Source organism: Ranitomeya imitator, chromosome 2 (genome assembly GCF_032444005.1).
Source record: "Ranitomeya imitator isolate aRanImi1 chromosome 2, aRanImi1.pri, whole genome shotgun sequence".
NCBI lineage: Eukaryota > Metazoa > Chordata > Amphibia > Anura > Dendrobatidae > Ranitomeya > Ranitomeya imitator.
In genome coordinates, this window is record NC_091283.1 from 835,722,863 (window position 1) to 835,747,465 (window position 24,603).

The following is a 24,603-nucleotide window of genomic DNA, read 5'->3' on the forward strand; positions in this document are numbered from 1 at the left end:
CTAAGTAGTTTCATGTCAGGTGCCTAAAGGATTGTCCTTAATTTTCCCCTGGATCTACATGAAAGTGAGAAGAGAAAGCGTTGTCAGTGACACATGATATTCCGTGCGAGAATCCCTCGCTGAGACGAGCGCAGAGTCACACTGCATGGCAGACGTCGCCCACCCTGCGCCACGGGCCATCACTCAAACAATGCGGGTCTGACCGGGGCTAGTCTCAGCTGCTACATGCATGCCGTATGACCTACTTTCTGATCCTGCAGATTAAAAAATATACAAACGCTCCAGAAAGAAATGCCAGGAGATACGAAGAAAAGGAAAGGCGCAATTAACATCGGAGAGTCCTTAGAAGGCAAACACCCAATAATGTGAATACAGCCAATGAAAATACTAAAATAGGAACAATCTGGAGGCAAAACTAAAGCACCTGGTCCCCAAAACCAGAAATCTGTGAAGAGCCATCTATGATATTGGGGTCTGTGCATGTTGTAGGGGGTCTTCAGGGTCCATCAGGCACCACTGCCCACGTGTCACCTCTACAGCCCGTCATAGCTCCAACTCTGGAGCAAGGACCTCAGATTGAAATATAGTCCATAAATGTGGGGGAAAGGAACAGGAAGAAGACCGCCATAGGCAAAACCATGTCCATTGCCTATCACTTTATATAGGAAAAAAGAAGCACAATTAGAAGTTTTCTGGAATCTTTGAAAAGTTGGCAAAAAGTAGAAAATGTTAAAAAAAAAGAAAAAGAAAATAAATACGGTAAGTATCCCTTACTACTTAATCCCCCATTGCTCCAGTGGCAGTGCTCTGGTCCTGTGTCAATTTTCAGAGCTATGGACAGTGGTTGGCTGCAGCGGTCTCGTAGATGATTGATGCAACCACATATAGCACAGGTGCAGTCACAGATGGTAGAAGTGCGAGATCAGATAGTAGAATTGCTATCAAAGATGATGAAGGTGCAATCACAGGGGGCAGAGCTGCCACCACAGATGGTAGAGGAGTAACTGGAGATAGAAGAGGTGCAATCACAAATGGAAGGAGACCATCCACACTACTATGATGGTATGGGTGCATTCACAGATGTTATAAGTTCAGGCACTGATATTAGGGGTGTAATTCCAGATATTACTGGCATAATGACAGATTGTTGACGTTTATAGTCAGATAGTGGAAGTGCAAGCTCAGCTCATAGATGTGCAATTTCGGATAGTAGAGGTGAAAGGCGCAAAGGTAAATCCATGATATTAACCGTTAAAATACAGAATGCATGAAAATAAAAACTGTGATATTAGCGCTCCATTTCCCTATGATTTGCTCATAGTCCAATCCTTAAACACTTATGTATATTGCTATCTTGTATTACAGATATTTTACTTGATACAACATTGGAAACCTCAGAGATCGGCTGGTCAACCCATCCAGAGGAAGGGGTGAGTGACCCAAGTGAATGTTGGCGTAAAACCCTCCAAGAGAGGTGCTGGAGAACATCAATCGTCACCCAGATTTTTTGCTTTTCTCCTCTTTTCTGTTTCCGTAGTGGGATGAAGTCAGTGTTTTAGACGGCCAGCGACGGCTGCTGCGCACCTACGAAGTCTGCAACTCATACGCTCAGCGCTCCAACCAGAGCAACTGGCTGCGCACAGGCTACATCCCAAGCCGCGGTGCTCGACGTGTATACGTCAAATTACGTTTCTCAGTACGAGACTGTGCCAGCCTTCGCCCACCGCCGTCTCGGCGTCACCTGGCTTGCAGAGAAACATTTACCTTGTATTATAGGCAAGTGGACAGCGCCATGGAGGCTGAGGAATGGGAATGGACGGAAACGTCTTGGATAAAAGTAGACACCATTGGAGCTGGCAAAAGCTTCTCACGAGACCCGGGAAAAGGTGGGCAGGGTCCTCGGTTGGACGAGAGAACTCTAGACTTTGGACCAATTATTAGAAATGGATTCTACCTGGCGTTTGTGGATTCGGGGGCTTGTTTATCTTTAGCTGGAGTAAAAATTTACTTTAATAAGTGTCCGGCTTCTGTGAGGAGCTTGGCATCCTTTCCTGAGACTCCATCGAGTGGAGACGGAGGGGCATCACTGGCGGAAGCCATAGGGAACTGTGTAAATGGCGCTCACCTCCTGGGCACCACGCGACTCAGTCTACACTGCGGAGGAGAGGGCGAGTGGATGGTGTCAAGTGGAAGCTGCATCTGTAACCCCGGAAGAGAAGAGAGTGAAGAAGGCACTGAATGTCGGGGTAAGGTGCAACATGCCGTGTCACTCAAGAGGCCACAAATTAGTGTCTTGTGTTGCGGTAGCCTCTAGTTAAAAGGGCTGATGAACCATAGAGGAAGCTCATAGGTTTTCATCAGCCGTGAGGCTCACCTTACTTATTATTACCCAATGGGTAAAAGGAACTGTGCAACTTTGCTCGCTCTGCAACCTAGGCAAAAAGAGAGGGGATATATTCTACCTACCCCTTTCTCCACTAATGGATGGAAAGTTGGGTTGGTGACCTTAGATTGGCCACTTTTGACCCCAAATGAGCACATGTCATGGCATGAGCCAACATGGTGAATTGGTTTAATTGTAAATTTTTGAGACCCGGGTGAATCTACAAAATGGAAAATATTTTGTGAGGATTGAAGTTATCTTGGTACTTTAAGAACCTGGGAAAAGAGTTCCTTTTTTTCTGGTAACTTTCTACATAAGTTCTTTTGTGAGTGTAGACGAGGAAGAACACTATTTTTGAACATTCTCTCACTTGTATCCTACATATCATATCAGTTTTACCCTCTACAGACTCGCTCTCTAAATTTCAGTTGTCTCTGAGCTAGTGGAAGGAAACAAGCTGCTATGAAATCTTCCATACACAACACACACAGACATAAGGAATTCCAGCTCTCCTGACTCTACCAAGCACATGTTCAGAAGCAGCAGCATTGAGGACCTAATAGGATAATACTAAGCAGTAGATGGAAATCTAGAACTGGGTTGAAATAAACACTTACTGGAAACCAGCATCTGCATAAAGCACATGTGTCACAGGGTCCTTCTCCGGTACCACACAATCAGCAGACCCAGCGAAGAGTGAACCATCCCAAGACCTTTATTTAGGCAAACATACGAAAGGTCCATATATGATCCACCACACAAAGGATAAAATAGTCCAGAACACGAACGCAGTTCAGTAACAGGATAAAAGTCCAACAATCCAGCACAGAGAATAACAAAGTCCATATACTCTTCTTTCTCTCTGAGGTGCTGTGAACACATCATCATTCCACACAGGACTGATCTGTGCCTCACCTACCTGATATTTTAAAAGTCTCCCTCCTCATTCACAGGTCAGGAGGGGGAAGGTCTCAGGGGCTCATTGTTTCAACAAGCTAGGTCAACATGTCATTAGCATATTAGCAAACAATACAGTACTGTGGGGGCTGATATCAGATGGCAGCAACAGCCATTCATCAATTAGCAAATAACTCCTTCTACAAGAGAACATCATGAAAATAAGTAAAATAAAAATATACAAAAAAAATGATACCCACATAGCATATCACACCATCACAACATGATACAGTGGTACTGAGCAGTGTAGTTGTAAATCCAGCACTGGGGTGAGATAAACACTTACGGGAAAGTAATATCTGCATAAAACACACTATACAGTGGTATTAAACAGTTAGCCATGAAAACCCGCGTTGGGTTAAATAAACACTTATCGGAAAGTAACATCTGCATAAAGCACACTGTAAAGTAGTAGTGAGCAGTGTAACTGTGAATCTAGCACAGGGGTGAGATAAATACTTATCGGAAAGAAACATTTTCATAAATCACACTAAACAGTATTGGCAAGCACTGTAGCTCTGAATACAGCACTGGGGTGAGAAACAGTTACAGGAAAGCAGCATTTTTCATAAAACACACTACACAGTGGTACTGAGAAGATAGCAGTGGATCCAGCACTGGGGTGAGATAAACACTTACCGGAAAGCAGCATCTGCATAAAACACTTTATACAGTGGTACTGAGTAATTAGCTGTTAATACAGCACTGGAGTGAGATTAAACTTACTAGAATGCAGTTATCAGGTCTCTCGTACCCTGATCTTCCTATTTATCCCGCCCCCCCCCCTCTGCATAGACCTCAATAGGCAGCTGTAATCTGTTCTCTCAGTGAGCTTGCAGTCCATCTTATTTTGAGCAGGATGGATTTTAGAAGCATTGTCCACATGTGTCTATAGTTCTATATTGTATGATCAGAAACTTCTTTTTACCTACTTTGCCTGTTGGAACTTTAGAATGTCTGATATCAACATTTTGTTTAACCACTGAGCCAATTTGCTGTTCTCATTTGCCCCATTCTTTATACCGCAGCCCATTCATTGTGGAGTAAAAGCAAAAAAACTGCAAAAAGTCAAAGAGAACTTCCTTGTATTACTGACGAGAATATAATGATTCTAAACAAAAAGTAGAAAAACTACCAATGAGATGATCAGGAACCTGCCTCATACACACTGACGGTGAGGAAGGAGCCACACGATCATCGGTCAAGAAACTTGTGAAAGGTCTCCCTGATTTTAGTAACTGTGGAGGTTTTGCTATATATCTGCTCCTTCCGCCGTCGTCGGTATATAGCGCTCCAGCTCCGCTTATACCAGTGTAATCCTGTAAATCCCTTTAGCTATATAACCTATTTTATGTAGATTGAAGATTGCGAGGCATCCTGGAATATTCTGATTAAAAAGGAATTATGAGAAAAGAACACAAAATTGAGTATTAGCAGAGCACGACCCATTAAATCAAAGGATGGCCATTATAATACTTGTATTTGTGGGAAAAAAACAATTTTATTAAGATAATGATTATCATAATTCATGTTTATTAAAACATTGAAAATCTCAACAGAATATTTACTGCTGCAATATACTAGAACTAACCACTTTACACAGAAATATAATTTATTATTATTATTATTTATTTATATAGCACCATTGATTCCATGGTGCTGTACATGAGAAGGGGTTACATACAGGGTTATAGATATCGATTACAGTAAACAAACTAACAATGACGGACTGATACAGAGGGGCAAGGACCCTGCCCTTGTGGCTTACATTCTACAGGATTATGGGGAAGGAGACAATAGGTTGAGGGTTGCAGGAGCTCCGGTGGTGGTGAGGCGGCAGCGGGGTCAGTGCAGGCTGTAGGCTTTCCTGAAGAGATGAGTTTTCAGGTTCCGTCTGAAGGATCCGACTGTGGTTGATAGTCGGACGTGTTGGGGCAGAGAGTTCCAGAGGATGGGGGATATTCGGGAGAAGTCTTGGAGGCGATTGGATGAGGAGCGAGTAAGTGTGGAGGAGAGAAGGAGGTCTTGGGAGCACCGGAGATCACGTGAGGGAAGATATCGGAAGATTAGTTCAGAGATATATGGAGGAGACAGGTTATGGATGGCTTTGTAGGTCGGTATTAGTAATTTGAACTGGATACGCTGAGGGAATGGGAGCCAGTGAAGAGATTTGCAGAGGGGGGAAGCAGAGTGGATGGACTGGAGAGGAGAGAGATGAGTTAGTTGGGCAGCAGGGTGGATGGACTGGAGAGGAGCAAGGGTGTTAGCAGGGAGGTCGCAGAAAAGGATGTTGCAGTAGTCAAGGCGGGAGATGATGAGGGCGTGCACAAGCATTTTAGTAGATTGACGGTTGAGGAAAGGACGGATTCTAGAGATATTTTTGAGCTGGAGGTGACAGGAGGTGGAAAGAGCTTGGATGTGCGGTTTGAAGGACAGGGCAGAGTGGAGGGTTACTCCGAGGCAGCGGACTTCCAGTATGGGGGAAAGCGTGATGTCGTTAATTGCGATGGTTAGGTCAGGTAAGGAAGATCTATGGGATGGAGGAAAGATGATGAGTTCAGATTTGTCCACATTGAGTTTGAGGAAGCGAGAGGAGAAGAAGGAGGATATGGCTGATAGACATTCCGGGATTCTGGAGAGCAGAGCGGTGACGTCTGGGCCAGAGAGGTAGATCTGAGTGTCATCAGCATAGAGGTGGTACTGGAATCCATGGGACTTTATAAGTTGTCCCAGGCCAAGTGTATAGATTGAGAAGAGTAGGGGTCCTAGAACAGAGCCCTGGGGGACTCCAACAGAGAGAGGGTGAGATGAGGAGGTAGTGTGGGAGTGGGAGACGCTGAATGTGCGGTTGGAAAGGTATGAGGAGATCCAGGATAGGGCGAGGTCTTTGATGCCAAATGAAGAGAGGATCTGTAGTAGGAGGCAATGTGTATAATATTGACCCCTATGTACAAGAATATAACTACTATAATACTGCCTCAATGTACAAGAATATAACTACTATAATACTGCCCCTATATACGTATACATGAATATAGCTACTATAATACTGCCCCTATGTACAAGAATATAACTACTATAATACTGCTGCTATGCACAAGAATATAACTACTATAATACTGCTCCTATGTACAAGAATATAAATATTATAGTACTGCCCCCTATGTACAAGAATATAGCTACTATAATACTACTCCTATGTACAAGAATATAACTACCATAATGCTGCTCCTATGTACAAGAATATAACTATTATAATACTACCCCTATGTACAAGAATATAACTGCTATAATACTGCTCCTATGTACAAGAATATAACTACTATAATACTGCTTCTATGTACAAGAATATAACTACTATAATACTGCCCCCTATGTACAATAATATAACTACTATAATACTGCTCCTATGTACAAGAATATAACTACTATAATACTGCTCCTATGTACAAGAATATAACTACTATAATACTGCCCCTATGTACAAGAATATAACTACTATAATACTGCCCCCTATGTACAAGAATATAACTACTATAATACTGCCCCCTATGTACAAGAATATAACTACTATAATACTGCCCCTATGTACAAGAATATAACTACTATAATACTGCCCCTATGTACAAGAATATACCTACTATAATACTGCCTCTATATAGAAGAATATAACTATTATAATACTGCCCCTATGTACAAGAATATAACTACTATAATACTGCCCCCTATGTACAAGAATATAACTACTATAATACTGCCCCCTATGTACAAGAATATAACTACTATAACACTGCTCCTATGTACAAGAATATAACTACTATAATACTGCTCCTATGTACAAGAATATAACTACTATAATACTGCCCCTATGTACAAGAATATAACTACTATAATACTGCTCCTATGTACAAGAATATAACTACTATAATACTGCTCCTATGTACAAGAATATAACTACTATAATACTGCTCCCTATGTACAAGAATATAACTACTATAATACTGCCCCCTATGTACAAGAATATAACTACTATAATACTGCCCCTTATGTACAAGAGTATAACTACTATAATACTGCTCCTATGTACAAGAATATAACTACTATAATACTGCCCCTATGTACAAGAATATAACTACTATAATACTGCTTCTATGTACAAGAATATAACTACTATAATACTGCCCCTATGTACAAGAATATACCTACTATAATACTGCCTCTATATAGAAGAATATAACTATTATAATACTGCCCCTATGTACAAGAATATAACTACTATAATACTGCCCCCTATGTACAAGAATATAACTACTATAATACTGCTCCTATGTACAAGAATATAACTACTATAATACTGCTCCTATGTACAAGAATATAACTACTATAATACTGCCCCTATGTACAAGAATATAACTACTATAATACTGCCCCCAATGTACAAGAATATAACTACTATAATACTGCACCCTATGTACAAGAATATAACTACTATAATACTGCCCCTATGTACAAGAATATAACTACTATAATACTGCCCCTATGTAGAAGAATATAACTACTATAATACTGCCCCTATGTACAAGAATATAACTACTATAATACTGCTCCTATGTACAAGAATATAACTACTATAATACTGCTCCTATGTGCAAGAATATAACTACTATAATACTGCCCCTATGTACAAGAATATAACTACTATAATACTGCTCCTATGTACAAGAATATAACTACTATAATACTGCTCCTATGTACAAGAATATAACTACTATAATACTGCTCCTATGTACAAGAATATAACTACTATAATACTGCCCCCTATGTACAAGAATATAACTACTATAATACTGCCCCCTATGTACAAGAATATAACTACTATAATACTGCCCCCTATGTACAAGAATATAACTACTATAATACTGCCATACAGTACATGATGAGACTCCATCGTATATTAGTATTAGTATATTAGTTGACAGTAGCAGAAATCACAGATGCTCTTGGTGATTGCAGTTTTCAGTGTGACGTTAACAATATAAATATCTTACTCTACTATGACTTTCTTTCTTTTTTTTTTGCACAGCGGATATATTTTTATGAACCTTTAGAATCCTTTTTTCTGTGTCTCCTACATTTTTTTTTTTTTTTTTTTGCACATTTGTTCCCTTTTTATTATTTGGCTCTGATTTATCCATTTTCCTTCTCTGGTGAATCTGATCGTGTAGTGAAACACGTAACCGCACAAATAATGGCGGCATCAAAAGACACTCGGCAGCGCGCTCTCTTCTCAGCCGCTGGCGAAGTATTCTTATCGTCCCTAAATTATTTTTCCCTGTTAGTGCTTGCAGCCTCCGAGTATTATCCCCTCCCTCTTCTTGTATATTTTAGCCTTTTTCAATACTCACATCTTTTTTTTTTCTACATTTTACAATTTACTAAATGTTCCACTTTATATTTTCCACTTGACCTAGAATTTGGCCAAATTGATTTAAAATGACAAATCCTCCCACTGAAAAAAAATAGGAGAGGGTCCAAGAATACCAGTGGGCACCGATACAAATAACCTTAATGAATTCCCTGCCTTTTTAATTAACCAGATTTCTTGAAGGCTCAAGTTCTATTTTTTTTGGAAACATTGTGTTATTTTGACATTCCGATTAATAAGTTGTGGTTCTGCACTACAAAATTGATGGCTTTAGCAGCAGCTGCCTGGCATTCATTTTGCTACTGTAATAAAAACCCTCTTCGATTTCCAGTCTTGGTATCTGGACCCATCTTCCTTCATCTTTTCTTTTTTCGCTGGAGCTTTTAGCGCTGTCTTTTTCACGATTGTTCAGATTCAGGAAGTTGTTTTCGCCAACATTCCGGAATGTTGTTTGAAATGTTTCTTTTTACAATTCGAAATTTCACAGAAATGTTGGGGATCCAAGAAGTATCGTTTCTCCTTGTGGAGAGTGACATGATAAGCATGTCGAGGTGAGGAGACTTAAAGCCGCAATGCTCCTCTGGGAAATATGCAAACTAGAAAGCAACTACCAGTTAGATATAATTTCTGTAAGTTTCTCCTGTTTATTTTGATACTGTTTTGCATAAGTTGTATGTCTTTTTATTATCATATTTTTTATACCTTTTTCTTATTGTAAGCATTGAACTTTTTGCTATTAAAGTATAAAACTTTAACAAGTTGAACCTTGAATGTTCTAAAAGAATCCGTAGCCTAAAGGTGTGTGAGCCTTATGAGTGATAGACATATTTTTATTAGTATTATTAGTTCCAGGACTCATCTCCTGTGTATTCGATGAGTGGTGGCAGCACGTACGAGCGGGTGTGTGACCTGGGTCGGTGTGTGATTTATGCTCCCATTACAGCATAGGACAGAGGTTGAATGTTGGACTGAGAGTGGGGAGATAGATTAACCCTTGCAGGCACAACCCCAAGTCACGTGTGAGAGAAGGCACGTGACGAATAAGTGACACCACGGAGAAGGGATCTGTGACAATTGGCTGCAACACAGTTGCAACACAGAAATGTTGTAACTTTTGGCTTTTTGTCCCCCAGGTCTACCTTACTTTTAGAAAAGTGGTGTAAATTTTGAGAAAATTTAGCCCCAATCCTTGACCGGAGGTTACATTTCTGGCACACGTCTCTTGATGGACTTTGCGCCTCTTACCCCAGCGAAGAGTTCATCAATAGTAGAGCACAGCAGAAACATAATTTTTGCCCAAAAATGTATCAACTTATGCCATTTTTGCTCCCTGTTATTCCAGCTCTCCTTTTATTAAGACAAAAACGTCAAAATGGCCAAAATGTCTCCGATTGTTTAAAGTTTCAGGTCCAGTTAGCACATCCGCTGTTTTATGTGTTAATGCTTCCATTGTGTGTGTCCCGTTGCTATTTTTGCTTCACACCCCCACCCCCCGATCTTTTTAATTTTGACACATGGATCTAGATGTATCAAAAAGGCGCACGTGGTGTTTAAAACTCCCTTTTCCCTATAAAATATTCATCCCTTCATTGCTTTACATGATTACAACATCAGGCAGAATACGGTCCACTTCTTTTTTTTTCCTGTATTCCCTATGGCAAGAGAAAAAAAATAAAAAAAATAAAACTTAAACATTTATCTCCCCATGATGAATCTAGGTCATAGGCCCCAAAGCGTGAACAGATTTCTGCTTCTCCGAAGAATGAAATGTCACGGTGGCTGCAGCACAACGGACAATGTGCTCCAGAAATTGCACTTTCTATGATCCGCGGGCGGCAGAACAATGAGCGATTCTGGGCACATTTCATACTGAGATTAACAACCTTAGCAATCTTTTTCTAAAGTCCAATAGTCCAGGATACCGCATTTTACAATGAAAATTGCCGTCTCTGGTGCTCAGTGGCGTCTCTGGTGCTCAGTGGCGCCCTCTCCTGAATATGGCTGCTTTATGTAACATTATGTTGGACTGTCATGTGGGCTCTGTGGCTTCAACAAGCAAATGTAAGACATTTTGTAGCATCTTATCAGATAAACAAGCCAAGCGTCTTTATCCACCTATAAGCCACTCCTCCATCTCTCCTGCCTCCTGAATTCTTCATTCACTCTGAATAACAGCTAAAATCCGTCTTGGTCAAAACAAGACAGTTAGTCAGTACAGTGAGTGATCAGATCACAGCTTCCTATTGTTGGGAAACGCTATGATACATTCAGATGGCACTGCTGCTTTTTCGTAAGTGTTTTATCTGATTCCAGTGCTGGATTCACAGCTACACTGTCTAATGTCCTCTATTCTTGCAAATTTCTAGCAAGTTATTATTTTACCCCAATTCTTAATTCACTACTGAGCTTCTTCATGTTAATTTATAATGCCTTGAATGTTACTGTTGCTTTCTAGTAAGTGTTTTATCTCCCCAAATGTTGAATTTGCTGCTGAATTGCTCAAAACTGCTGTATAATGTCCTTCATGCTCATGCTGTTGCTTGTTAATAAGTGTTTTATCTAGTGCTAGATTCACAGCTACACTGCTCGGTGCCACTGTATACTGTCCTTCATTCTATTATTGTTTTGTAGCAAATGTTAATCTTGCCCTAGGGCTGGATTCACAGCTACACTCCTCAATATTCCTATTTAATATCTTCATCAGTAATGTCCTCAATGCTGTTTCTTCTGAACCTGTACCACATAGGGACAGAACAGAAATCCATCATGTCTCTGCGTGCTACGCATGGGAGACATCAAAGCAGCTCATTTCCACCCACTAGCTCAGAGACAACTATAGAGAAGAAAACTAGTGAAAATACAGGATGTCATGCAATGTTATTCCTCATCTACACACAGAACAGCTTATTATGAACAATCACATTAACAAGTATGATTTATGGTAGTATTATTGTACCTGAATGCTACATATTATTTTGAAACCATGTGGCAGTATTATCTGGGCATTATGTGCAAGACCCTACAAATCCTTTCGCACTAGGAGCACTAGGGGTAAAAGAAAAAAACTTTATCAAGATGGTTAATTTGATAACTATTGGGTGGTATTATTTCTCTGCAATATGGAAGCATTAACTTAGCACTGTATGAAGATACTGAAGCTTCAATGATTTGGTCAAATTCTTCATAAAACGATCCCTGCCACTAAGTGGTGCAAATACAGGTAAGCGAGGTGATTTGGCTGCTATTTTTCTGGAATTTTTTGATAGCACATATCCCAGCCTGGTTCTCCACTGACTCCTTCAGTTCTTTGGATCTTTCTTCTGTTCGATCTTCTTTTTGGTTCCATTGGTTTCCGCCTCTTATAGTCGTGTGCGGCGTCTGTGTCAGGCACAGAGACGGAGCGTCCGTGTCCAACACGGAGACGTAGCCTCCGTGTCCAACACAGAGACGGAGCGTCCATGTCCAACACAGAGATGGAGCGTCCGTGTCCAACACAGAGACGGAGCGTCCGTGTCCAACACAGAGACGGAGCGTCCGTGTCCAACACAGAGACGGAGCGTCCGTGTCCAACACAGAGACGGAGCGTCCGTGTCCAACACAGAGACGGAGCGTCCGTGTCCAACACAGAGACGTAGCGTCCGTGTCCAACAAAGAGACGTAGCATCCGTGTCCAACACAGAGACGGAGCGTCCTTGTCCAACACAGAGACGGAGCGTCCGTGTCCAACACAGAGACGGAGCGTCCGTGTCCAACACAGAGAGGGAGCGTCCGTGTCCAACACAGAGACGGAGCGTCCGTGTCCAACACAGAGACGGAGCGTCCGTGTCCAACACAGAGACGGAGCGTCCGTGTCCAACACAGAGACGGAGCGTCCGTGTCCAACACAGAGACGGAGCATCCGTGTCCAACACAGAGACGGAGCGACCGTGTCCAACACAGAGACGGAGCGTCCGTGTCCAACACAGAGACGGAGCGTCCGTGTCCAACACAGAGACGGAGCGTCCGTGTCCAACACAGAGACGGAGCGTCCGTGTCCAACACAGAGACGGAGCGTCCGTGTCCAACACAGAGACGGAGCGTCCGTGTCCAACACAGAGACGGAGCGTCTGTGTCCAACACAGAGACGGAGCGTCCGTGTCCAACACAGAGACGGAGCGTCCGTGTCCAACACGAGAAGTAGCGTCCGTGTCCAACACAGAGACGTAGCGTCCGTGTCCAACAAAGAAACGTAGCGTCCGTGTCCAACACAGAGACGTAGCGTCCGTGTCCAACACAGAGACGTAGCGTCCGTGTCCAACACAGAGACGGAGCGTCCGTGTCCAACACAGAGACGGAGCGTCCGTGTCCAACACAGAGACGGAGCGTCCGTGTCCAACACAGAGACGGAGCGTCCGTGTCCAACACAGAGATGGAGCGTCCGTGTCCAACACAGTGAAGGAGCATCCGTTTCAACACAGTGACGGAGAGTCCGTGTCCGGCACAGTGACAGAGCATCCGTGTCTGGCAGAGCTCAGCTCATTAGGGGGTCGTGCACACTACTACACAATGTGACTGCTGTGTCTCATCTCGTGAGGTGAAGCTACAAAGCCCAAGATCCAGAAAAGCCATTTTTCTGCAGCACAGACAGGTAGCATTGGGGTAGCAGGGCAATCAGTGCGGCACGGCAGAGCTGGAACAATGTCATCTGGAGAACCTGCACTGGTTATAAATGAGAAGCAAAAAATAAACTAGAAAAAACAGCCTTACCAGCACCAGGTCAGATCACAAATATACAAGCAGGACGCAGAAAACCCAAATTATAAAGGCGAGGGCAGCACAGGTGCAAACTAGGGTTGAGCGAAACGGGTCGAACATTTTCAAAAGTCGCCGACTTTTGGCTAAGTCGGGGTTTCATGAAACCCGATCCGACCCCTGTGCGGGGTCGGCCATGCGGTATGCGACTTTCGCGCCAAAGTCGCGTTTCAATGACGCGAAAAGCGCCATTTCTCAGCCAATGAAGGTAAACGCAGAGTGTGGGCAGCGTGATGACATAGGTCCTGGTCCCCACCATCTTAGAGAAGGGCATTGCAGTGATTGGCTTGCTGTCTGCGACGTCACAGGGGCTATAAAGAGGCGTTCCCGCCGACCGCCATCTTACTGCTGCTGATCTGAGCTTAGGGAGAGGTTGCTGCCGCTTTGTCAGAAGCAGGGATAGCGTTAGGCAGGGTCCATTAACCACAAAACCGCTTGTGCTGCAGCGATTTGCACTGTCCAACACCACCCTCGGTGTGCAGGGACAGTGGAAGTTTTTTTTTTTTTTTTTTTCCCCTCAGCGCTGTAGCTCATTGGGCTGCCCTAGAAGGCTCCCTGATTGCTGCATTGCTGTGTGTACGCCGCTGTGCAAACCAACTGCTTTTTTCAAAGCACAAATCCTCTTGTTCCTTCCTTTCTGCACAGCTATCTTTTTTGTTTGTCCACACTTTTTATTTCATTTGTGCATCAGTCCACTCCTTATTGCTGCCTGCCATACCTGGCTGAGATTACTGCAGGCAGGGAGATAGTAATTGTAGGACATTCCCTGTTTTTTTTTTTTTTTGGTGGGAGATTAAGATTGGCAATTTGGCATTTCTGCTAGAGTGCCATCCCTGTGTGTGCCATCTCTCTCACATAGTGGGCCATAGAAAGCCTTTTCATTTTTCTGTATTTTTTTTTGTGGGGTGTATAAATTCTCCCTGATAAAAATACAGTGGGAGATTAATATTGGCCTTTGGGCTTGTGTGCCAGTCCTGAGTGTGCCATCTCTCTCACAAATAGTGGGCCATAGAAAGCCTATTTTATTTTTTTTTGGGTTTTATAAATTCTCCCTGAAAAAAAGGGAGATTAATATTGGCCTCTGGGCTTGTGTGCCAGTCCTGAGCGTGCCATCTGTGCCAGCCCTGAGCGTGCCATCTCTCTCACAAATAGTGGGCCATAGAAAGCCTATTTAATTTTTTTTTTGGTTTTATAAATTCTCCCTGAAAAAAAGGGAGATTAATATTGGCCTCTGGGCTTGTGTGCCAGTTGTGAGCGTGCCATCTGTGCCAGTCCTGAGCGTGCCATCTCTCTCACAAATAGTGGGCCATAGAAAGCCTATTTAATTTTTTTTTTTGTTTTATAAATTTTCCCTGAAAAAAGGGAGATTAATATTGGCCTCTGGGCTTGTGTGCCAGTTGTGAGCGTGCCATCTGTGCCAGTCCTGAGCGTGCCATCTCTCTCACAAATAGTGGGCCATAGAAAGCCTATTTAATTTTTTTTTTGGTTTTATAAATTTTCCCTGAAAAAAGGGAGATTAATATTGGCCTCTGGGCTTGTGTGCCAGTTGTGAGCGTGCCATCTGTGCCAGTCCTGAGCGTGCCATCTCTCTCACAAATAGTGGGCCATAGAAAGCCTATTTAATTTTTTTTTTGGTTTTATAAATTTTCCCTGAAAAAAGGGAGATTAATATTGGCCTCTGGGCTTGTGTGCCAGTTGTGAGCGTGCCATCTGTGCCAGTCCTGAGCGTGCCATCTCTCTCACAAATAGTGGGCCATAGAAAGCCTATTTAAATATTTTTTTGGTTTTATAAATTCTCCCAGAAAAAAAGGGAGATTAATATTGGCCTCTGGGCTTCTGTGCCAGTCCTGAGCGTGCCATCTGTGCCAGTCCTGAGCGTCCCATCTCTCTCACAAATAGTGGGCCATAGAAAGCCTATTTTTTTTTTTTTTTGGGTTTTAGAAATTCTCCCTGGAAAAAAAAAGGGAGATTAATATTGCCCTTTGGGCTTGTGTGCCAGTACTAAGCGTTCCATCTCTCTCTCTCTCTCAGTCAGTGGGCCATAGAACGCCTATTTTTGGTTTTATTTGTTTTCTAAATTCTCCCTGAAAAAATCATTTTATTTTATTTGGTTTCTAAATTCTTCCTGATAAAATCATATTTTTTTTATTATTTTTTTTTCTAAAGTCTCCCTGAAAAAAAAAAAAAAAAAAAAAAAAACAGTGGGAGATTAATATTGGCCTTTCTGCTTGTGTGCCAGTCTTGACTCCTGGGTGCGTCATCTCTCAGTCAGTGGGCCATAGAACGCCTATTTTTGGTTTTATTTGTTTTATAAATTCTCCCTGAAAAAATCATTTTATTTTATTTGGTTTCTAAATTCTTCCTGATAAAATCATATTTTTTTTATTATTTTTTTTTCTAAAGTCTCCCTGAAAAAAAAAAAAAAAAACAACCAAAAAAAACAGTGGGAGATTAATATTGGCCTTTCTGCTTGTGTGCCAGTCTTGACTCCTGGGTGTGCCATCTCTCTCTCTCTCTCTCTCTCTCTCTCCAATTGTGGTCCATAGAAAGCCTATATTTTTTTTCCTTGATTTGGGTTCCAAAATCTACCAGAGAAAATAACTACATCAATCATTGGTAGAAAAATATTGGCCTCTGGGCTTGTGTGCCACTCCTGACTCCTGTGTGCGTCATCTCTCAGTCAGTGGGCCATAGAACGCCTATTTTTGTTTTTATTTGTTTTATAAATTCTCCCTGAAAAAATCATTTTATTTTATTTGGTTTCTAAATTCTTCCTGATAAAATCATATTTTTTTTATTATTTTTTTTTCTAAAGTCTCCCTGAAAAAAAAAAAAAAAAAACAACCAAAAAAAACAGTGGGAGATTAATATTGGCCTTTCTGCTTGTGTGCCAGTCTTGACTCCTGGGTGTGCCATCTCTCTCTCTCTCTCTCTCTCTCTCTCCAATTGTGGTCCATAGAAAGCCTATATTTTTTTTCCTTGATTTGGGTTCTAAAATCTACCAGAGAAAATAACTACATCAATCATTGGTAGAAAAATATTGGCCTCTGGGCTTGTGTGCCACTCCTGATTCCTGTGTGCGTCATCTCTCACTCAGTGGCCCATAGAAAGCATATAGTTTGTTACATTTGTTTTCTAAGTTCTCCCTGCAAAAATCTATTTTTTTTTTTTTTGGGGGTTTCTAAAGTGTTCCTGAAAAAAATAAAAATAAAAAAAAAATAATAGTGTGACATTAATATTAACATTTGTGCTTCAGTGACAGTCCTGCGTGTGGGGCATCTCTCTAATTTGCAGCCACCAAAAAAAGAGTGTGTAACATTGGGCCTGATTTTCGCTGTGGTCTCACCAACCTGTAAAGGGGTAGCTAAATCATACTGAAGTTATAGCTCACCGTGTAAGTTGTGTGACTGCAACAAATAACGTTAGTTTGGTTACGTTTTTAAAACAATGAGGAAGTCTAGTGGAAGAGGTCGTGGCCGGGGGCGTTCATTGTCAGCTGGTAATGAGGGTAGTGGTAGTGGTGGAGCATCAGGTGGTCGTGGGGAAAAAAATATTGCACCTAAGTCTGGAGCTGTGGAGCCAGGTTCGTCGTCCGGCTACACAAGGCCTCGAACGCTCCCTTTTCTGGGATTAGGAAAACCGCTTTTAAAGCCGGAGCAGCAAGAGCAAGTTTTGGCTTATCTTGCTGACTCAGCCTCTAGCTCTTTTGCCTCCTCTCGTGAAACTGGTAAAAGTAAAAGCAGCGCGTCGTTAGTGGATGTTCACGGTCAGGGACAAGTCACTTCCTTGTCCTCTTCAGCAAAAACAACAACAGAGAAGAATGCAGCAGGCGACACAACGGGTTACTCCATGGAGCTCTTTACACATACCGTCCCTGGCTTAGAAAGTGAAGCAGTTAACAGTCCATGCCCATTACAAATTGAATCTGACATGGAGTGCACTGACGCACAGCCACAGCCAGACTACTATGCTGGTCCTTTGACTCAGACCACAACATTGCCCTCGCAGGGTGCTGATCAAGAATCAGACCCTGATGAGACTATGTTGTCCCATCACGAACGCTATACCACCGAACGACACGGTGACACAGACGAAGTTGCGCAGGAGGTACAAGAAGAGTTATTAGATGACCCAGTTCTTGACCCCGATTGGCAGCCATTGGGGGAACAGGGTGCAGGCGGCAGCAGTTCTGAAGCAGAGGAGGAGGAGGGGCCGCAGCAGGCATCAACATCGCCACAGGTTCCATCTGCCGGGCCCGTATCTTGCCCAAAACGCGTGGCAAAGCCAAAACCTGGTGGAGGACGGCGTGGCCATCCGGTTAAAGCTCAGTCTGCAATGCCTGAAAAGGTATCCGATGCTAGAAAGAGTGCAGTCTGGCATTTTTTTAAACAACATCCAATTGATCAGCGCAAAGTCATCTGTCAAAAATGTTCTACTTCCTTAAGCAGAGGTCAGAATCTGAAAAGTCTCAATACTAGTTGCATGCATAGACATTTAACCACCATGCATTTGAAAGCTTGGACTAACTACCAAACGTCCCTTAAGGTTGTTGCACCCTCGGCCAATGAAGCTAGTCATCAACGCAACATCCCTTCCGGCAGTGTAGGACCACCATTTAGCGCACCACCTGCTGTATCTGTGCAGGTATCTTTGCCAGGCCAAAGCAGTCAGGGTCAGGGAATCACCAGTTTCGTAGTAGGAAACACTGCATCTAGGGCACCGGCGGCAACAATACCATCTCCCACCGTCTCTCAGTCTGCCATGTCCACCGGCACCCCCGCTAGTTCCACGATCTCCAGCTCTCCAGTCCAGCTCACCCTACATGAGACTATGGTTAGAAAAAGGAAATACTTAGCCTCGCATCCGCGTACACAGGGTTTGAACGCCCACATAGCTAGACTAATCTCGTTAGAGATGATGCCCTACCGGTTAGTTGAAAGCGAAGCTTTCAAAGACCTGATGGACTACGCTGTACCACGCTACGAGCTACCCAGTCGACACTTTTTTTCCAGAAAAGCCATCCCAGCCCTCCACCAGCATGTTAAAGAGCGCATCGTCCATGCACTCAGGCAATCTGTGAGCACAAAGGTGCACCTGACAACAGATGCATGGACCAGTAGGCATGGCCAGGGACGTTACGTGTCCATCACGGCACACTGGGTAAATGTGGTGGATTCAGGGTCCACAGGGGACAGCAAGTTTGGGACAGTTCTGCCTAGCCCACGGTCTAGTAAACAGTTGTCTGTAGCCGTTCGCACCCCCTCCTCCTCCTCCTCCTCCTCGTCCTCCTGCAGAAGCAAGAGCTCGTCCACAGACCGCAGTCGCACAAACACTCCATCCGCACCTGCCACTGTTGCACACCAGGTCTCCCATTATGGGGCAGCTACTGGCATACGTCAGCAGGCTGTATTGGCTATGAAGTGTTTGGGCGACAATAGACACACCGCGGAAGTTCTGTCCGAGTTCTTGCAGCAAGAAACGCAGTCGTGGCTGGGCACTGTAGATCTTGAGGCAGGCAAGGTAGTGAGTGATAACGGAAGGAATTTCATGGCTGCCATCTCCCTTTCCCAACTGAAACACATTCCTTGCCTGGCTCACACCTTAAACCTGGTGGTGCAGTGCTTCCTGAAAAGTTATCCGGGGTTATCCGACCTGCTCCTCAAAGTGCGTGGACTTTGCGCACATATCCGCCGTTCGCCTGTACACTCCAGCCGTATGCAGACCTATCAGCGTTCTTTGAACCTTCCCCAGCATCCCCTAATCATAGACGTTGCAACAAGGTGGAACTCAACACTGCACATGCTTCAGAGACTGTGCGAACAGAGGCGGGCTGTTATGTTTTTGTGGGAGGATACACATACACGGGCAGGCAGTAGGATGGCAGACATGGAGTTGTCAGGTGTGCAGTGGTCGAAGATTCAAGACATGTGTCAAGTCCTTCAGTGTTTTGAGGAATGCACACGGCTGGTTAGTGCAGACAACGCCATAATAAGCATGAGCATCCCCCTAATGCGTCTGCTGATGCAAAGTTTGACGCACATAAAGGATCAGGCGTCTGCACCAGAGGAAGAGGAAAGCCTTGATGACAGTCAGCGATTGTCTGGTCAGGGCAGTGTACATGACGAGGTACCGGGCGAAGAGGAGGTGGAGGATGAGGAGGATGATGGGGATGAGTATATTTTTAATGAGGAAGCTTTCCCGGGGGCACGGGAAATTGGTGGCGTGGCAAGGCCGGGTTCTGGTTTTTTGAGGGACACAAGTGACGTAGATTTGCCTGCAACTGCCCCTCAACCAAGCACAACCGCAGATTTGACAACGGGAACTTTGGCCCACATGGCGGATTATGCCTTGCGTATCCTCAAAAGGGACACACGCATTACAAAAATGATGAATGATGACGATTACTGGTTGGCCTGCCTCCTTGATCCTCGCTATAAAGGCAAATTGCAAAATATTATGCCACATGAGAACTTGGAACTAATATTAGCAACAAAACAATCAACTCTTGTTGACCGTTTGCTTCTGGCATTCCCTGCACACAGCGCCCGTGATCGTTCTCACACGAGCTCCAGGGGCCAGCAGACCAGAGGTGTTAGAGGGGCAGAAATCAGAAGTGGCGTTGGCCAGAGGGGTTTTCTGACCAGGTTGTGGAGTGATTTTTCTATGACCGCAGACAGGACAGGTACTGCAGCATCAATTCAAAGTGACAGGAGACAACATTTGTCCAGTATGGTTACAAACTATTTTTCATCCCTTATCGACGTTCTCCCTCAACCGTCATTCCCATTTGATTACTGGGCATCCAAATTAGACACCTGGCCAGAATTGGCAGAATATGCATTGCAGGAGCTTGCTTGCCCGGCAGCTAGTGTCCTATCAGAAAGAGTATTCAGTGCTGCAGGTTCAATACTAACAGAAAAAAGGACTCGTCTGGCTACCCAAAATGTAGATGATCTAACCTTCATTAAAATGAACCACAACTGGATTTCAAAATCTTTTGCCCCACCCTGCCCGGCTGACACCTAGCTTTCCTATGAAAAGGTCTTGCCTGTGGACTATTCTGAATGACTTTTCCAATCTCGTAATTTTCTTCACCTGATTGTCCAGCATACGACATGTTTCCACCTCACGAAATGGCCAAACTCCCCACACGGGGCCGTGCTATCGCCACTTTGCGCTTGGACCCTTGAGAGTGCTGTTTGTCTGAAGAGGTGGGTGTGGCCGCTTTTGGTCGACGGCACTGCCACTGGGTCCCTCATAGTACAATAAAGTGTCTCTGGCGGTGGTGGTGCGCACCCAACGTCAGACACACCGTTGTAATATGAGGGGCCCTGTGCCTGTACCGCCGGCCACAAGACAGTTCCCCCCCCCAGCTCAAACAGTGCTCTACCACTAGCAAAATTATCTCTCACAGCTTCACCAATGTGTAGTCTAGGCGCTGACATCCTTCAATGCCTGGCACTGACAATACCATTGTTTTGACATTTTTGTTATGTTAGGCCTTCGAAGCCTGTCTGCGGTCCCTTCTTTCTACAACTACTACACTGACCAGGCCACTGCTGGCCGTGTTACCCTGGAACCAATTTAAAAGTGCCTACAGTCAGCCCAATTTTGTTATGTTAGGCCTTCGAAGACTGTCTGCCGTCACTCCTTCCACTAGACTTCCACTGACCAGACCACTGCTGCCCGTGTACCCCTGCAACCAATTTAAAAGTGCCTACAGCCAGCCCAAGTTTGTTATGTTAGGCCTTCGAAGCCTGTCTGCGGTCACTCCTTCCACTAGACTTCCACTGACCAGACCACTGCTGCCCGTGTACCCCTGGAACCAATTTAAAAGTGCCTACAGCCAGCCCAAGTTTGTTATGTTAGGCCTTGGAAGCCTGTCTGCGATCACTCCTTCCACTAGACTTCCACTGACCAGACCACTGCTGCCCGTGTACCCCTGGAACCAATTTAAAAGTGCCTACAGCCAGCCCAAGTTTGTTATGTTAGGCCTTCGAAGCCTGTCTGCGGTCACTCCTTCCACTAGACTTCCACAGACCAGACCACTGCTGCCCGTGTACCCCTGGAACCAATTTAAAAGTGCCTACAGCCAGCCCAAGTTTGTTATGTTAGGCCTTGGAAGCCTGTCTGCGATCACTCCTTCCACTAGACTTCCACTGACCAGACCACTGCTGCCCGTGTACCCCTGGAACCAATTTAAAAGTGCCTACAGCCAGCCCAAGTTTGTTATGTTAGGCCTTCGAAGCCTGTCTGCGGTCACTCCTTCCACTAGACTTCCACAGACCAGACCACTGCTGCCCGTGTACCCCTGGAACCAATTTAAAAGTGCCTACAGCCAGCCCAAGTTTGTTATGTTAGGCCTTGGAAGCCTGTCTGCGATCACTCCTTCCACTAGACTTCCACTGACCAGACCACTGCTGCCCGTGTACCCCTGGAACCAATTTAAAAGTGCCTACAGCCAGCCCAAGTTTGTTATGTTAGGCCTTCGAAGCCTGTCTGCGGTCACTCCTTCCACTAGACTTCCACAGACCAGACCACTGCTGCCCGTGTACCCCTGGAACCAATTTAAAAGTGCCTACAGCCAGCCCAAGTTTGTTATGTTAGGCCTTGGAAGCCTGTCTGCGGTCACTCCTTCCACTAGACTTCCACTGACCAGACCACTGCTGCCCGTGTACCCCTGGAACCAATTTAAAAGTGCCTACAGCCAGCCCAAGTTTGTTATGTTAGGCCTTCGAAGCCTGTCTGCGGTCACTCCTTCCACTAGACTTCCACAGACCAGACCACTGCTGCCCGTGTACCCCTGGAACCAATTTAAAAGTGCCTACAGCCAGCCCAAGTTTGTTATGTTAGGCCTTGGAAGCCTGTCTGCGGTCACTCCTTCCACTAGACTTCCACTGACCAGACCACTGCTGCCCGTGTACCCCTGGAACCAATTTAAAAGTGCCTACAGCCAGCCCAAGTTTGTTATGTTAGGCCTTGGAAGCCTGTCTGCGGTCACTCCTTCCACTAGACTTCCACTGACCAGACCACTGCTGCCCGTGTACCCCTGGAACCAATTTAAAAGTGCCTACAGCCAGCCCAAGTTTGTTATGTTAGGCCTTCGAAGCCTGTCTGCGGTCACTCCTTCCACTAGACTTCCACAGACCAGACCACTGCTGCCCGTGTACCCCTGGAACCAATTTAAAAGTGCCTACAGCCAGCCCAAGTTTGTTATGTTAGGCCTTGGAAGCCTGTCTGCGGTCACTCCTTCCACTAGACTTCCACTGACCAGACCACTGCTGCCCGTGTACCCCTGGAACCAATTTAAAAGTGCCTACAGCCAGCCCAAGTTTGTTATGTTAGGCCTTCGAAGCCTGTCTGCGGTCACTCCTTCCACTAGACTTCCACAGACCAGACCACTGCTGCCCGTGTACCCCTGGAACCAATTTAAAAGTGCCTACAGCCAGCCCAAGTTTGTTATGTTAGGCCTTGGAAGCCTGTCTGCGGTCACTCCTTCCACTAGACTTCCACTGACCAGACCACTGCTGCCCGTGTACCCCTGGAACCAATTTAAAAGTGCCTACAGCCAGCCCAAGTTTGTTATGTTAGGCCTTGGAAGCCTGTCTGCGGTCACTCCTTCCACTAGACTTCCACTGACCAGACCACTGCTGCCCGTGTACCCCTGGAACCAATTTAAAAGTGCCTACAGCCAGCCCAAGTTTGTTATGTTAGGCCTTCGAAGCCTGTCTGCGGTCACTCCTTCCACTAGACTTCCACAGACCAGACCACTGCTGCCCGTGTACCCCTGGAACCAATTTAAAAGTGCCTACAGCCAGCCCAAGTTTGTTATGTTAGGCCTTGGAAGCCTGTCTGCGGTCACTCCTTCCACTAGACTTCCACTGACCAGACCACTGCTGCCCGTGTACCCCTGGAACCAATTTAAAAGTGCCTACAGCCAGCCCAAGTTTGTTATGTTAGGCCTTCGAAGCCTGTCTGCGGTCACTCCTTCCACTAGACTTCCACAGACCAGACCACTGCTGCCCGTGTACCCCTGGAACCAATTTAAAAGTGCCTACAGCCAGCCCAAGTTTGTTATGTTAGGCCTTGGAAGCCTGTCTGCGATCACTCCTTCCACTAGACTTCCACTGACCAGACCACTGCTGCCCGTGTACCCCTGGAACCAATTTAAAAGTGCCTACAGCCAGCCCAAGTTTGTTATGTTAGGCCTTCGAAGCCTGTCTGCGGTCACTCCTTCCACTAGACTTCCACAGACCAGACCACTGCTGCCCGTGTACCCCTGGAACCAATTTAAAAGTGCCTACAGCCAGCCCAAGTTTGTTATGTTAGGCCTTGGAAGCCTGTCTGCGGTCACTCCTTCCACTAGACTTCCACTGACCAGACCACTGCTGCCCGTGTACCCCTGGAACCAATTTAAAAGTGCCTACAGCCAGCCCAAGTTTGTTATGTTAGGCCTTCGAAGCCTGTCTGCGGTCACTCCTTCCACTAGACTTCCACAGACCAGACCACTGCTGCCCGTGTACCCCTGGAACCAATTTAAAAGTGCCTACAGCCAGCCCAAGTTTGTTATGTTAGGCCTTGGAAGCCTGTCTGCGGTCACTCCTTCCACTAGACTTCCACTGACCAGACCACTGCTGCCCGTGTACCCCTGGAACCAATTTAAAAGTGCCTACAGCCAGCCCAAGTTTGTTATGTTAGGCCTTGGAAGCCTGTCTGCGGTCACTCCTTCCACTAGACTTCCACTGACCAGACCACTGCTGCCCGTGTACCCCTGGAACCAATTTAAAAGTGCCTACAGCCAGCCCAAGTTTGTTATGTTAGGCCTTCGAAGCCTGTCTGCGGTCACTCCTTCCACTAGACTTCCACAGACCAGACCACTGCTGCCCGTGTACCCCTGGAACCAATTTAAAAGTGCCTACAGCCAGCCCAAATTTGTTATGTTAGGCCTTGGAAGCCTGTCTGCGGTCACTCCTTCCACTAGACTTCCACTGACCAGACCACTGCTGCCCGTGTACCCCTGGAACCAATTTAAAAGTGCCTACAGCCA

At 44.9% G+C, this 24,603-nt stretch overlaps 1 protein-coding gene across 1 annotated transcript in view; it reads left to right on the forward strand.

Moving 5' to 3' along the window:
- The window catches only part of LOC138666859 (ephrin type-B receptor 5-like), an 87,321-nt gene that overhangs the window by 6,645 nt on the left and 56,073 nt on the right, over positions 1-24,603 (forward strand). Inside the window, exons 2-4 of the mRNA XM_069755040.1 lie at positions 261-365; positions 1,322-1,430; positions 1,538-2,246. Coding sequence (XP_069611141.1) covers positions 261-365; positions 1,322-1,430; positions 1,538-2,246 — 923 coding nt within the window. The remainder of the gene's footprint in view (positions 1-260; positions 366-1,321; positions 1,431-1,537; positions 2,247-24,603) is intronic.